The 13,992-nt window shown below is 41.9% G+C and overlaps 1 protein-coding gene across 2 annotated transcripts in view; it reads right to left on the bottom strand.

Annotated features, from left to right (window-relative positions):
• Nucleotides 1-2,329: 2,329 nt before the first annotated feature.
• The window catches only part of LOC135087597 (protein spire), a 225,192-nt gene continuing 213,529 nt past the window's right edge, over nt 2,330-13,992 (bottom strand). For both annotated transcript variants that reach the window (XM_063982323.1, XM_063982324.1), the window contains 6 exons: nt 13,123-13,270; nt 10,418-10,564; nt 5,658-5,759; nt 5,139-5,273; nt 3,944-4,143; nt 2,330-3,094 (listed from right to left, as the gene is read on the bottom strand). In XM_063982323.1, the coding sequence (XP_063838393.1) occupies nt 2,893-3,094; nt 3,944-4,143; nt 5,139-5,273; nt 5,658-5,759; nt 10,418-10,564; nt 13,123-13,270 (934 nt within the window). In that variant the 3' untranslated portion in view covers nt 2,330-2,892. The remainder of the gene's footprint in view (nt 3,095-3,943; nt 4,144-5,138; nt 5,274-5,657; nt 5,760-10,417; nt 10,565-13,122; nt 13,271-13,992) is intronic.

Below are 13,992 nucleotides of genomic sequence, written 5' to 3'. Positions count from 1 at the left end.
TTTAAGATGTAGTACCATGCAAACAGTAAATCGAGTAAAAAAATGTAACACGATAAACAGCGACCAAATGAAATAACGTAAGCAATAAATAGTCGCAGGTGGAAATACATGGAAACAATTAAACAATTTTATTATTTATGGCACAGAAAACTTACCTTTGTAATCATTTGAAACAAAATCAATTTTCAATAAATGTCATTTGAAAATTAAAACAAAACCGGTTCACAAACAGGATATTGTAAAGTTAATTTTGTGTCCAAGTATCAACTGGAATAAAAATGTATGAACCCAGCTTTACAGTTTTAAAGAAAAATTAAGGGGACATAGTCAAGGGGAGAAATGGTGGTATACTTCACAACTATGTTTGAAAGTCTATGTTACACAGAGCCTACATGAAGTTTTAACATTCATATAAATATTCATAATACAATAACATCCATAGTACATCAATTTCTTGAACACAGATTATCTTGATTTACATTCAAATTGTAGACATATTAAACATACTATCATTCGGGAAAAATATAAATACATCTATTATAATACAGTGAGAAAATATTAATTTCGTGGAATATATCATTATTACATATACTTTTTAAATTTTAATATAGAAGAATGACTTTTGGTACAAAGTACCTGAGTAAATAATTAATTGTAACAGTTTTTAATATCATTTGTGCGATAAATAAAAGTAGGTAATGTGGTAATCGTGTCTGTCAAAGTGTATTGTCAAAAGTTTTGTAGCACCAGTAACCTGCTGCAAGTGGTGGAAGCTAAAACATTGATCTTGTATCCTTTTCTACGCTAATTGTATATTCACCTAACTAATTAATTTAAGGAGTATTTGATAGGTATTTTCTAGTGAAGGGGATATTGGAAAGTGTCCGATCATTATTTTAGTTTCCACGAGTTGCAGCGTCATACCAGTGTTACTGTTGTCTACTTTAAAACGAAGTGGTCCGCCCTTAATATCCACAAGACAGATACACAACCTTGGAAGCTCTTGAGTCCCTTTCCACCCACTAGTCGTATGACAATCATAATAAGTACAGTCAGCAACAAAATTTTAACGCAAGTTTTAGCTAAAATTGTATGCTTCGTTGCTGACTGTACTACAAGGCATATTAAACTATTCAGATCTGTTTTCCAAACTGTGTTAGGGCTGAACTCTCGTCTGGGCGGTCTAAAGAAGAACTAGATACATTTATTTATCATTATTAGTGCATTTGTAAAATTAATTTAATGTCTGTTAATAAGGTCGAATTCTAAATTCTTATGAATCACAATTTATCATTATCATGTTGCCGATAAAAGCCAAAAGTATAATTAATTAGTAACATGTCAAGAATATTTTAGTCAATGTCAAATTAGGGTAAAATTCATCAATGAGTTGGTTCGTAAAACTTGGCAACATGTTATGAATTTTATTAGCTTCTAAACTGTTTGTAGGCTTTGTTCGTGAGAATATGTATTTTTGTTCAGTTAAGTTTAAACGACGTAATGCATTATGCATAAATCTGGTAGTGTTCTTCCCATCGAAATAATATTTTTGGCCCCCAGTCGCCCAAAACGAGTAGATGAGCTCCTGATGTCGTTCAAGCTATCTCATCCCGCACGAATAGTCGATCTTGATTTTCCAGTTATTTATCCTGCTTCAATAGTTTGTAATGGTGTAGGGATGACGCTTGCTTTGGCTTGACTTGAAATAGTTCCGTGAGAATACCCGAGATTTTTTTCATCTCTGATTGAAAACAACGGATCCCAAATGAGCAGTTAAACACGATATTACTGGAAGATGTTTTTAAAAGATATCTTGTTGTGAATACAGAAATCGGTGGCCTGATGTTAATGCCATAGAAGTGTCAACATATCTTCGAAAAACACCTAAACTTTTCTATTGTCATCCTGTGTGTAAGTCCTAAACGAGTGGTTGAACAAAATATCTTGAAGAGCACCTGAGTTTCAGTGGCAGCTTATACGTGACACGATCTAAGAAGAACGCCAAGTTTTTATTGAGGCAATTTAGAGTCCCAAAAGAGCGCTCGACCATTCATTCCTAAGACCTTAGCTGACGTATAATGGTTCCCTAAACAGCGTTCAACAATCAACCCTGTAGGCGCTAGGTCGCAGAGGATTCCGAGAAAAACACTAGCTTTTTGAGTCCCAAACGAGCGCTCGACCAACAGTCCTTAAGAGCTTAGGCTGTAGAACAGGCGTATAATGGTTCCCTAACAGCGTTCAGCAGTCAGCCGTGTACACAGGCGCCAGGTCCAGCGTGAGATGTCTGAGCGCAAGGTCACAGAGGATTCCGAGAAAAACACTATTTTTTAGTCCCAAACGAGCGCTCAACCAAGAGCTTAGGCTGTAGAACTGGCGTAAATGGTTCCGAACACTATAGCTTTTTGGGTCCCAAACGAGCGCTCGACCAACAGATTCTAAGAGCTTAGGCTGTAGAAATCGTGCGTTCAACAAACAGCCGTGTATACCGACGCCAGTCCCTAAGAGCTTTAGGCTGTAGAACAGGCGTATAATGGTTCCCTAACAGCGTTCAGCAGTCAGCCGTGTACACAGGCGCCAGGTCCAGCGTGAGATGTCAAAGCGCAAGGTCGCAGAGGATTCCGAGAAGAACACTAGCTTTTTGAGTCCCAAACGAGCGCTCGACCAACAGTCCTTAAGAGCTTAGGCTGTAGAACAGGCGTATAATGGTTCCCTAACAGCGTTCAGCAGTCAGCCGTGTATACAGGTGCCAGGTCCAGCGTGAGATGTCAGAGCGCAAGGTCGCAGAGGATTCGGAGAAGAACACTAGCTTTTTAAGTCCCAAACGAGCGCTCGACCAACAGTCCTTAAGAGCTTAGGCTGTAGAACAGGCGTATAATGGTTCCCTAACAGCGTTCAGCAGTCAGCCGTATATACAGGTGCCAGGTCCAGCGTGAGATGTCTGAGAGCACGGTCGCGGGAAGCCGAGCGGGCAGCACGGGAGCTCTTGATGATCTGCAGCACCATGGCCTTGCAGTCGTGGCACACCGCCATCTGCACGCCGCGAAGCCGCTCCGCTGCTGACACGCCGGGGGTGGTTCGACTGTATCGCGATCGGCTGGAGAGAAATACATAGGGAAATTAGACAATGGGTAGTGGTTAACACTAATTTGGCTGTATAAGTTCGTGTAACATTCGTGGGGTGCAAATTTTATTATAGGCACTGGTTAGGTACTATCGGCGTTGTTGCTCTTATGCAGGTGCCAGATGTAGCCTATTGGTACGTATTGGTGATCAAGCTGTAGATTCCCACTAGGAGTTACGAGAGGCAGTGATAATTCCATTGCAGCGACAATAGTTGCTCTTAAACATATCCACATTAGCCGTGGGCCGTGGGCTCATTGAAGGGGATCATGAAGCAGCATACTACCAAGGCCATTATTTTTTACTCCATGTGGCCGTTTCGGCAGTTTCAGGGTACTACTGTCACTAGTTGAGGTGCGCAGCTCGTTGCAATCGAATGTGAAGAGTATTATTGCCTTCGGAATACCAGCATCAGCGTTGGGTCGGAACAGACCAGCATCATTCATTACTAGTTCTGTGTTTCGTGTGACTGACTAAAGCCTGGTCCGTGAGCACGTAGAATCCCGTCCAATTACCCCAAGCTACCCATCCTTATCGCTCGCGCGTAAATATATTGCTGTCGCGACTGTGCGACGGGCGCCCGCAGTGAGTGTGCGAGCGCGACAGCAACATAATTACGCGCGAGCGATAAGGATGGGTAGCTTGGGGTCATTGGACAAAATTCTACGTGCTCACGGGCCAGGCTTTATAACATATTTATTTACTCACTTACAGGGCAGATATGTACCATCCTAGACTGCATCTCACTTAACACCAGGTGCGATTGCGGTCAAATACCTGCCTTGTCTAGCATAAAAAAAAAATCTTTCTTCCTTTTTCCTACCTGCGGTCCACAGGCGCCAGATGCAACGGCATGCTCCCAGGCCCATCAATGCTGCGGGACATGGCAGCAGCGTGAGCGGGTTCACAGAACCCGAGCGCAGACCCGCCGCGCGATCCCGGCGCGCTGTGCGCGTGGGACGCGTGCCGCCGCGCGCTGCTCGGGCTGTTGGGCGCGCTGCCCACGCTGTTCTCGACCATGCTCTGTGGATAATAAGGTGGACGTATTAGCAAGGATTCAAAGACAAACTTGATGTCACAGCATTGAGGCCTCGTATCGACGACGATCCCCAAACCTGACTAATATAAACCGAAGAAGGTCATTCGGTAACCGTAGAGCAGTGTTTTTGAACCTATCTCATGACGTGACCCCCAAGTATCAAAAATTTTTTGCGACCCCCCGACCGTTCGCTTTTTTTTCATGCCGTTTACAAAGATGTTGTTGGGAACGAATTCTTCAATCTATACAATATTTATGCATTTGCATAATTTGATTTCGGATAAATCTATCTTTAAAACTAATGATTTTTTTACTGGGGTATTGGAACCCCCCTATAGAGGCTTCGCGACCCCCTAGGGGGTCGCGACCCACAGGTTGAAAAACACTGCCGTAGAGCAATCCAGATTCCAAACCTTGAAAACTTTTTTGCGTTCATCGTGCTTTGTAGAACTCTTCGGAGCTTATGCCCAGGGAACATTCCCACCTTTCGTTCCCATCGCTGCAACTCCTGTAGCCAGGAACCCGACCAGCAAAGGCCAAGTTTATCACGGGCGAAAGGTAAACTGTTATTGGACCTTACGAAATTAATCAGAAGGGCTTCTGGACGTTCAGACTAAATAGGGATGTTTCCTGGGTCAAAAAGCAAGAGTTTTAATTAGTCCGTCAGTTAACTTATCAAAAAATACTCTACACGTATCTTCACTTTTTCAAAGTAATGAAAATTTAAAGAGATAAAGCGCGCCAAAGTTCATAAGAAGAGGCCCGTGACGTCAATGCGTGCATAAAAGTGCCGCACGTTGTGACGTCGTGCGGAACTTCAACGTACCATAACTATGTAAGTAATTATTTGTTAGATTGACAAATAAAAATATATGTGTCCAATATTTTTTGATATTAAACATGACGGACTAAAAAAATTTTTTTAGGAAACTAGCCTATTGGCATAGGCTGTAATGATGATTCATAAGTACTCCTTTACCGTGTGCTCGGGCGAGACCAAACGGGACATGAGGCTCCTTGGAAATGAGGAGTGCTCGTCCTCCGGCGACGGGAGCAGCGACGGGCTCAGCAGAACCACTGGCACGTGCGCGAAATGCTCCGTCGGTATCCGCATCTGGAAGATATTATGGAGTCGTAAGCAAAATCACTACAATAATTTGTTTTTATCGACACCAAGAGATGGCGCTTTGCGGGTTTTACATCGCGCGAGTGTCATTATTTCTGGTGGCACATAATGTTAAAAGCTCTTTGAATAAACCAGAGGTGGAATTGTTAAAACGAGTGTAAAGCAATCGTTATCATTTGACAGTTCATATCGTACGATTATTCTGTCAAATGCTTTGTTTAACTGACTTTATCGTACGTTATGAACTGTCAAATGATTATGATTGCTTTACACAATTCCACCGGTTTTTGTTAACAGAGCATTTGTTTATTTATTAGATTTGGGGCCATTTATTTTACATTGTTTATCACGCTCAAAAAATATTTTACTCACCTTTGAACAACACTTTTGACAGACAGTCTTTTTGCATAGCTTGCACTTCTGACCCCAGGGGCCAAAAATGCCGAATCTAGTCTTCAAACATAGGAAGCATACCTGAAACAATAATACTGAATCAGCTTCATCTCAACTATAAAAAGTCATCATAATCATCACCATCAAGTCATTGGTCTTCACTACTGGAGCACATGAAAGAGAAATTGAAAGAAATTAAATTGGCCTACACTCTTTACGCTAGTCAGACGAGATCTGATGAGGTCTGATATTCACATTTTAATAGTCCCTTAGTCATCTATTAATATATCAACGAGAAGAGTGGTGGCGGTCCTGCACTGCCAAAACCACACGTCTAATGAGACAACTTCCTATGGATGGACTCAAAAGGTAAAATAGTTGGTGTTACGTGGTTCATACAAGTCTGATATTATTATGATAGGCGAAGATTCAAAAACCAACTGTAACTTGAATCCTCCACAGTATGCTCCACTCACCCTCCTCCTTTCCACGTCCTCCTTGACTCTGCCCTCCACAGGCAGCACCTCCAGCTCGGCCTTGGTGAGCACCGACCTGATGTGGACGATCTCCTCCAGGGTTAACGACAGCCGGTCGGTCGGTCAACTAACGACTCTCGCACTTAGGCCTCAGCCTCGAGTTTAGCGGGCAGCGGGGCGGGAGCGGCGGCGGCGCGGGAGCTGGGCGGGCAACGCAGACCCGTTCTCGAAACAAGCGGGCAGCTCGCGCGGCGCTTTAGCGGCGAAATGTTGTGTTCGGGGTTGTGTAGTCGAGATATTTGTTTTTATTCGCGAACGAAATTTCTGAACAACGGCGACAATTTTATTTTTTTTCGATTCAAATTTATTCCTAACGCTTGATTTATTGTTTTTATTTTATTTTATTTTATTCAGAAAACCAACTGCATAATTAAAAAAATTACACGAATGGTACTTATAACTATGAGTAAAGCTAATTACAGGTTTCCCTTAAATAATATTCTTAGCATAGAACGTGAAACAAAAACAAAAATACTACATAATATGCAATCTTACCAATTTATATACCCTACACAATATATAAATAAATAAATACCACGCAATATATAAATACATATAACACAATATATAAATACATACAACACAATAATTAAATACATATACACCTACACAATAAACCTACATACATTTTTGTCTTTAATTTAATCGCTCGTTATTTAGAATTTCCACCGCTTTATGTTTAACTACACCTTTGCTGTGAGCAAACAAATCAATATCCCGAAAAGTATCATTGTACGTTTGCAGCAACCGTGAGATAGGTGCATTACGCGCATAGTTAGTGCTCACCTTGGGAACCATGAACAATGAAGGGAGCCGCCGACGGCTGCGCCGGGTTGGTGCATTGTACCTTATACTCTCAACCAGTTCGGAGCAATCTACATTACCCTTCACTATGTCGTACAACAAACACAAATCCAGCATCTTTCGCCTGTCTTCGAGAGGGACCAAACCGTATTGTTTGCAACTTTCCTTATACGTCCTTGCTTCTGGCTTTGGGAAACGGTACTTCAAATGACGGATCAGGATTTTTTGCAGTCGCTCCAAACGGTCTGTGTAAATAGCATACTGTGGATTCCAAATAGGACTTGCATATTCAACAACGCTACGAACATAGGCAAAATAAATAGTCTTGATTGTCTTGACATTCTGAAAGGGTTTGCAGGTTCTCATTACAAAACCAAGGTTTTTGTAACCCTTATCCGCTATTATACCGATATGATCTCTAAGAAGCATCTTATCGTCAAGATGCACACCCAGATCTCTAACTATAGATGTTCTTTGGATAGCAATTCCATCAAAGTTATAAGGGTACATTAATGGTTTAGGTTTACGGGTAAAGGTGATGCATTCACACTTACTCGCATTCACCGTAATGTTATTTTTTTTGTAGTAGTCTGTTAGCCTATTCAGATCTGATTGTAACTTTAGACAGTCTTGTTCATCGTCTATTTTCATAAATATTTTTTTGTCGTCCGCATACATTAAGTGTCGCGCAGATGTGAAGCAGGACATAATGTCTGCTACATATACATTGTAGAACAGTGGCCCCAAATGGGATCCTTGTGGTATACCTGTAGGTATACTAATAAAATCTGACTTATATCCCCCCACAACAACAGCTTGAGAGCGACAGTTTAAGTAGGATTTAATCCATCTGAGCAAATCGCCGTGTATTCCCAATCCTAACAATTTATGGATTAGAATGTCGTGATCCACACGGTCAAAAGCTTTTTCAAAATCCGTGTAGATCACGTCAATCTGTCCACCCCTTTCCATATTAGGTAACACATAATTTGCAAAACACGCTAAATTAGTAATTGTGGATCGGCGCCTGAGAAAACCATGCTGATTGTCCGGTAGTTCCTTACATATGACAGGGTATATGGCATCAAAAACGATCTTCTCAAACACTTTACCCACAGTATTTAATATCGAAATTCCCCTATAGTTCTCGACTTTGGACTTAGACCCCTTTTTATGTATTGGTACTATATGTGCTTTTTTCCAAATGTTCGGGAATATACCACTGCTCAAAGAGATATTAAATATAAAAGCCAATGGCAGACTTAATGTTTCAGCACAGTTCCGCCAGAAAACAGGCGGAATACCGTCGCAACCCGCTCCTTTATATGGATCTAATAGTTTTAGCTTATTTTGAACTGTAGTCTCAGATATAGAAATTTTAGATATTTCATCTCTGGTTACTCTGTGGTTAGTTGTATCAACAAACCCTTGTGAAGGCACCCCGAAAACGCTTTGAAAGAATTCATTAAAAGCATTGCATATATCTACACCATCTGAGACTTTCCTATCACGGTACGTAAGCATTTTAGGGTAACTTGAACCCATTGTGGGCAAAAGAAGACGCCGCGCCGCTAGACTGGAGTGCGCCGCCCGCTCGTTGCCCGCTCCCGCGCCGCTGCCGCGCCGCTGTTTTCGAGAACCGGTCTATTTGATTTTACGCATAAGATCCTGCCGCTCCCGCGCCGCTGCCCGCTAAATTCGAGGCTGAGGTCTTACAGCTCATCGTCCCCGCGCTTATGTCTCTTCGTCTACCCCTACCCTTCTCACCCCTACCGCGATCTGCCTGCAGCACAATAGCCGCCGAAGCTGAGTCGACGTACCGATGCTGCTGATCCGCTTTGGTTACGTGCTTACGTTAAGGTGACACCTATTTAACAGCGAGGCGAAAAGCGATATCCCTTTCTGAGTTCATGTGTGCTATGACCTATGACCAGATGATGATGCTACACTTACCCTTCTCTTCTCCACGTCCTCCTTGACCCTGCCCTCTACAGGCAGCACCTCCAGCTCGGCCTTGGTGAGCACCGACCTGATGTGGACTATCTCCTCCAGGGTCAACGACAGCCGGTCGGTCGGTCAACTAACGACTCTCGCACTTAGGCCTCAGCCTCGAGTTTAGCGGGCAGCGGGGCGGGAGCGGCGGCGGCGCGGGAGCTGGGCGGGCAACGCAGACCCGTTCTCGAAACAAGCGGGCAGCTCGCGCGGCGCTTTAGCGGCGAAATGTTGTGTTCGGGGTTGTGTAGTCGAGATATTTGTTTTTATTCGCGAACGAAATTTCTGAACAACGGCGATAAAATTTTTTTTTTCGATTCAAATTTATTTATTGTGGGCAAAAGAAGACGCCGCGCCGCTAGACTGGAGTGCGCCGCCCGCTCGTTGCCCGCTCCCGCGCCGCTGCCGCGCCGCTGTTTTCGAGAACCGGTCTATTTGATTTTACGCATAAGATCCTGCCGCTCCCGCGCCGCTGCCCGCTAAATTCGAGGCTGAGGCCTTACAGCTCATCGTCCCCGCGCTTATGTCTCTTCGTCTACCCCTACCCTTCTCACCCCTCCCGCGATCTGCCTGCAGCACAATAACCGCCGTAGCTGAGTCGACGTACCGATGCTGCTGATCCGCTTTGGTTACGTGCTTACGTTAAGGTGACACATATTAATAACAGCGAGGCGAAAAGCGATATCGTGACCACAGCCGTGACGATCCCTTTCTGAGTTGATGTGTGCTACGACCAGATTATGATACTACACTCACCCTCCTCTTCTCTACGTCCTCCTTGACTCTGCCCTCTACAGGCAGCACCTCCAGCTCGGCCTTGGTGAGCACAATAACCGCCGTAGCTGAGTCGACGTACCGATGCTGCTGATCCGCTTTGGTTACGTGCTTACGTTAAGGTGACACATATTAATAACAGCGAGGCGAAAAGCGATATCGTGACCACAGCCGTGACGATCCCTTTCTGAGTTGATGTGTGCTACGACCAGATTATGATACTACACTCACCCTCCTCTTCTCTACGTCCTCCTTGACTCTGCCCTCTACAGGCAGCACCTCCAGCTCGGCCTTGGTGAGCACCGACCTGATGTGGACGATCGCCTCCAGGGTTAACGACAGCCGGTCGGTCGGTCAACTAACGACTCTCGCACTTACAGCTCATCGTCCCCGCGCTTATGTCTCTTCGTCTATCCCTACCATTCTCACCCCTCCCGCGATCTGCCTGCAGAATAGCCGCCGTAGCTGAGTCGACGTACAGATGCTGCTGATCCGCTTTGGTTACGTGCTTACGTTAAGGTGACACCTATTTAACGGCGAGGCGAAACGCGATAACGTGACCACAGCCGTGACGATCCCTTTCTGAGTTGATGTGTGCGATGACCTATGACTAGATGATGATGCTACACTCACCCTCCTCTTCTCCACGTCTTCCTTGACCCTGCCCTCGACAGGCAGCACCTCCAGCTCGGCCTTGGTGAGCACCGACCTGATGTGGACGATCTCCTCCAGGGTCAACGACAGCCGGTCGTCCGACATGATCGCGTCTTGCCATTGCTTCTGTAAACGGAAAATTCTAGTCAAAAACGGATTTATTAAAGAGCGCGTAACTAAACTCATGTTAATATCGTCAGTTGCAGGTTCACTTGGGGTAACTGACAAAATACAGTTTTTCAGTAGAGCCGTTTAAAGTTTTTTTTCGTCTTAAATTGGACATAACTTTTTTCCTTTTTAACCTTTTTTAGATCTGTTTTTACAGAAATGCTTAGAATTCTACGCGGTTTTAGATTAAATAAAAAGAATTATCTAATATGTCTTAGTTAAGGAAATAAATTGCAGTTACACCAATGTATTTTTGTACTTTTGACAGTTACACTAATTTTACACCAAACTTTTGGAAAAAACATAGGTCAAATTGGTGTAAGTACTGCCAAATTTGAAATAATTTGATGAATTTGCTGGGTTTTGTTTACTTAGTTGCTGTATAATTTATGTAAAAGTATTAAAAAATAAGAGAATTCATGAAAAAATAACATTTTGTCGTTTTCTTTATTTTTTTTTTAATTTTATTAGAAGTAACTTTTATTTTATTCATTAAAAATGTTAAAAAAGCCACGAAAATCAAGAAAATATGTGTATTTAATTTTTTTAAGACAGAAAATATTGAAATATCTAAAGTATTACTGTGAAACTAAGTAATTTGAATATTTTTTTAAGCTTTGACTTACCAATACCGTATTTAGCTCTACGGGGCAACTTAAACTGAAAACAAAATGGATTTAATTTCCCACCTCTTTAGAGCAATGTTGAATTAAGGTCATGAGTACTACAACAGTAAAAGTAACAGAGTAACAACAGGTTAATGTTAGCAACGCGCAGTGACGCCTAGTTGGCTGGATAGTTTGCTCAATTTCAATTTTTTTTTTGTTGAGCTAACTTTAACTTCTTTAACTGTTACTGCTGGTATAATAATAATGTAATATGCCTTAAAACTTTCTAAATTCCTATTTTATTTCATGTTATAAACCTTAGCAAATCAGTGTAACTGCAAAGTTTTGTAGCAAAATTTTTACATTATCACAGATACACCAATTCAACCTGGTAAAATTATTACAATGTCAGTTACACCAAAATTATGAAGGAAATCTGAAAAGTTCACACCTGAAAATGTCCGTGTAATTGTATTTTTTTTAAAGCTAGATTTTTTTTACGTATACCATTCGAAAGAGCAGAAAAAACTAAGAAAAACTGTATATTTAACTCAAAAACCGTATTTTGTCAGTTACCCCAAGTGAACCTGCAACTGACGATATGTTAATGTCAATAAATTAATAATAGAGTAACTATTATTTTTCGTAATAATAATTTAATTTTATTCTAGTCAAGCTTTGAGAAATTCAATCAAGAAGTGAATAACTGAAACTATACGAAGAAATTGAAACATTACGGAGAAATGTATAAGCTCGCTCTTTATGCGAACTCCGCTTGGGTTATTTTTAGTTCAGGCACAGATAATATAATACTAGTTTAGTAAACGTGTTCGTAATATAATACTAGTGTTCGTCTAACTAAAATTAAAGACAGTGAGTTGGATAATATCGGAATAAAATTTTGTAAAATTTGAAGGTAAACAACCAACGGCGCTACACTAAGTATACCGACTTAATCACAATGTGTTCCCATTACATTATTTTGTGGGGCTTCTGTTTGCCTATTCGCACATGTAAAACTCTACATCACTATTAGGTGCACTATTTATGATACAAGTGAATACATGCAAAAACACATCATCTACGGATTTCTAGGCTACAACAACACACACTACATTTTACTACATAGTTACATACCAACCACAGAACGTCGGAGTATAAATTTTTATTGAAAAATCGCCCCTATTAAAAGTACATAAGAGGCCAAAGTGTAGCTTGAGGTGCCGCCGTTTGTAGGTACTTAGTATACTAGTTTAGTAAGTTCTTAGGTAGGTAGTGTTCACGATATGCTTGCTTAAGTTATACGCTCCTTAGTGTGATTTAATCTGCTCTACTTTGCATGGAACTGGTTTTGCGACTTCTATGATTTAGCTACTTAATACCAAGTGCGGTGGTTAGAGTTAGCAATTTGTCATTTAAATTATGCAATGAAATGATCAATTATAGGTACCTACTTTTAAATTGAACTCAATATAAGTACTTTCATTTGAACGAGTTTTGAAAGTGAACTACTTTGAATCTAAGAACTTTCAGTGAGTTAATGTTACTTACAATTTATACGTACAATGACAAAGATAAAGTTCCGACACAGAAAAATTAGACACTGCTTTGAAATAATCGAGACTATTATGTGTTGTGGAAAAGATGTAAGTTTTCCTTTCACGACAATATTTGCAATTAAATTACGGTAGGACTCAAGTATCGTAAATGAATTAATTTGACCTATAATCATCTTAATTAGATTTCCACTTAGGTAAATTTCATTCTTAAAAACAAACCATAATCAAAAAATACTATTTTGTCTGCAGTCATTAATTCAGTACTTGCAAATCGTCAAAGAAGAAGAACAATAATTCTCCTTCCTTCTCCTTCCCGTCGCCCACCACCTGGTGACACTACGCTACTCACATGCGAGCCGTGCGTGGGGCTGCCACTAACCGACTTGATGAGCTCGTCTTGTAACGACGAGCGCGACCACGAAAGTTCGCCGAGCTGCGCGTCCGCGTCGCTGCTAGCGAGCGACGCTGCGCCGGCGCACGACGCGCGGGAGCCTGGCCTGTAGGGGAAAAAGTGACTTTAAAGTAGGTTACGATGTCAAGTTTACCTACTACACTAAAACATAACCCTCCTTCTGGCGCAGTCGGGCAATTAAAGCCACTGGACGTCCAATGCTGAATGATTAATCCTAATCCTAATGTTTCCAGTGTGAGACGTCCAAATACAAGGTGGAGAGACGACCTCATAAAGGTTGCAGGAGGCCGCTGCTAGCTGGTCAAGCTTATATTATTAATCGTCTTGATTAAATTCATATTTTCATTTGGTAGCATGATGGTTCTAAAACTTGTACAATTGAGTGCGAAATGTAGACTCTAGATCTGGTGAGACGCAAAAGAGACAAGGTACTTAGGTAAGAAAAAAATCCTGAATTTCAGGATTACAGACATTACTTAACTAACACCTAACTTCTTGATGCAGCTATCTTTCACATCAAGAGTGTTAGAGTCCCACTAATTAAAGATGACTCTAGGAAAGAGAGAATATTCAGCATCTGATGCAGCGCCGGATAATCACCTAGGCCTACAAGGCCAGGGCCTAGGGGCCCAGCCAGTTTAGGGACCCTCAGTGGCGAAACCTTCCCTTAAGCTCAAAAGGCTTGCCTTATTAAAAAGTTTAATTGTTTCGAGATGAATAAGGGGGCCCCAAATGCCAACTGCCTAGGGTCTCTAAGTCCGGCACTGCTCTGATGAGGAGGCAACTACAATATTATTGTGAGTTGGT

Source organism: Ostrinia nubilalis, chromosome 3 (assembly GCF_963855985.1).
Source record: "Ostrinia nubilalis chromosome 3, ilOstNubi1.1, whole genome shotgun sequence".
NCBI lineage: Eukaryota > Metazoa > Arthropoda > Insecta > Lepidoptera > Crambidae > Ostrinia > Ostrinia nubilalis.
Note: the sequence above shows the minus strand (reverse complement) of the source record. Positions and strands in the feature narration are given on the sequence as shown.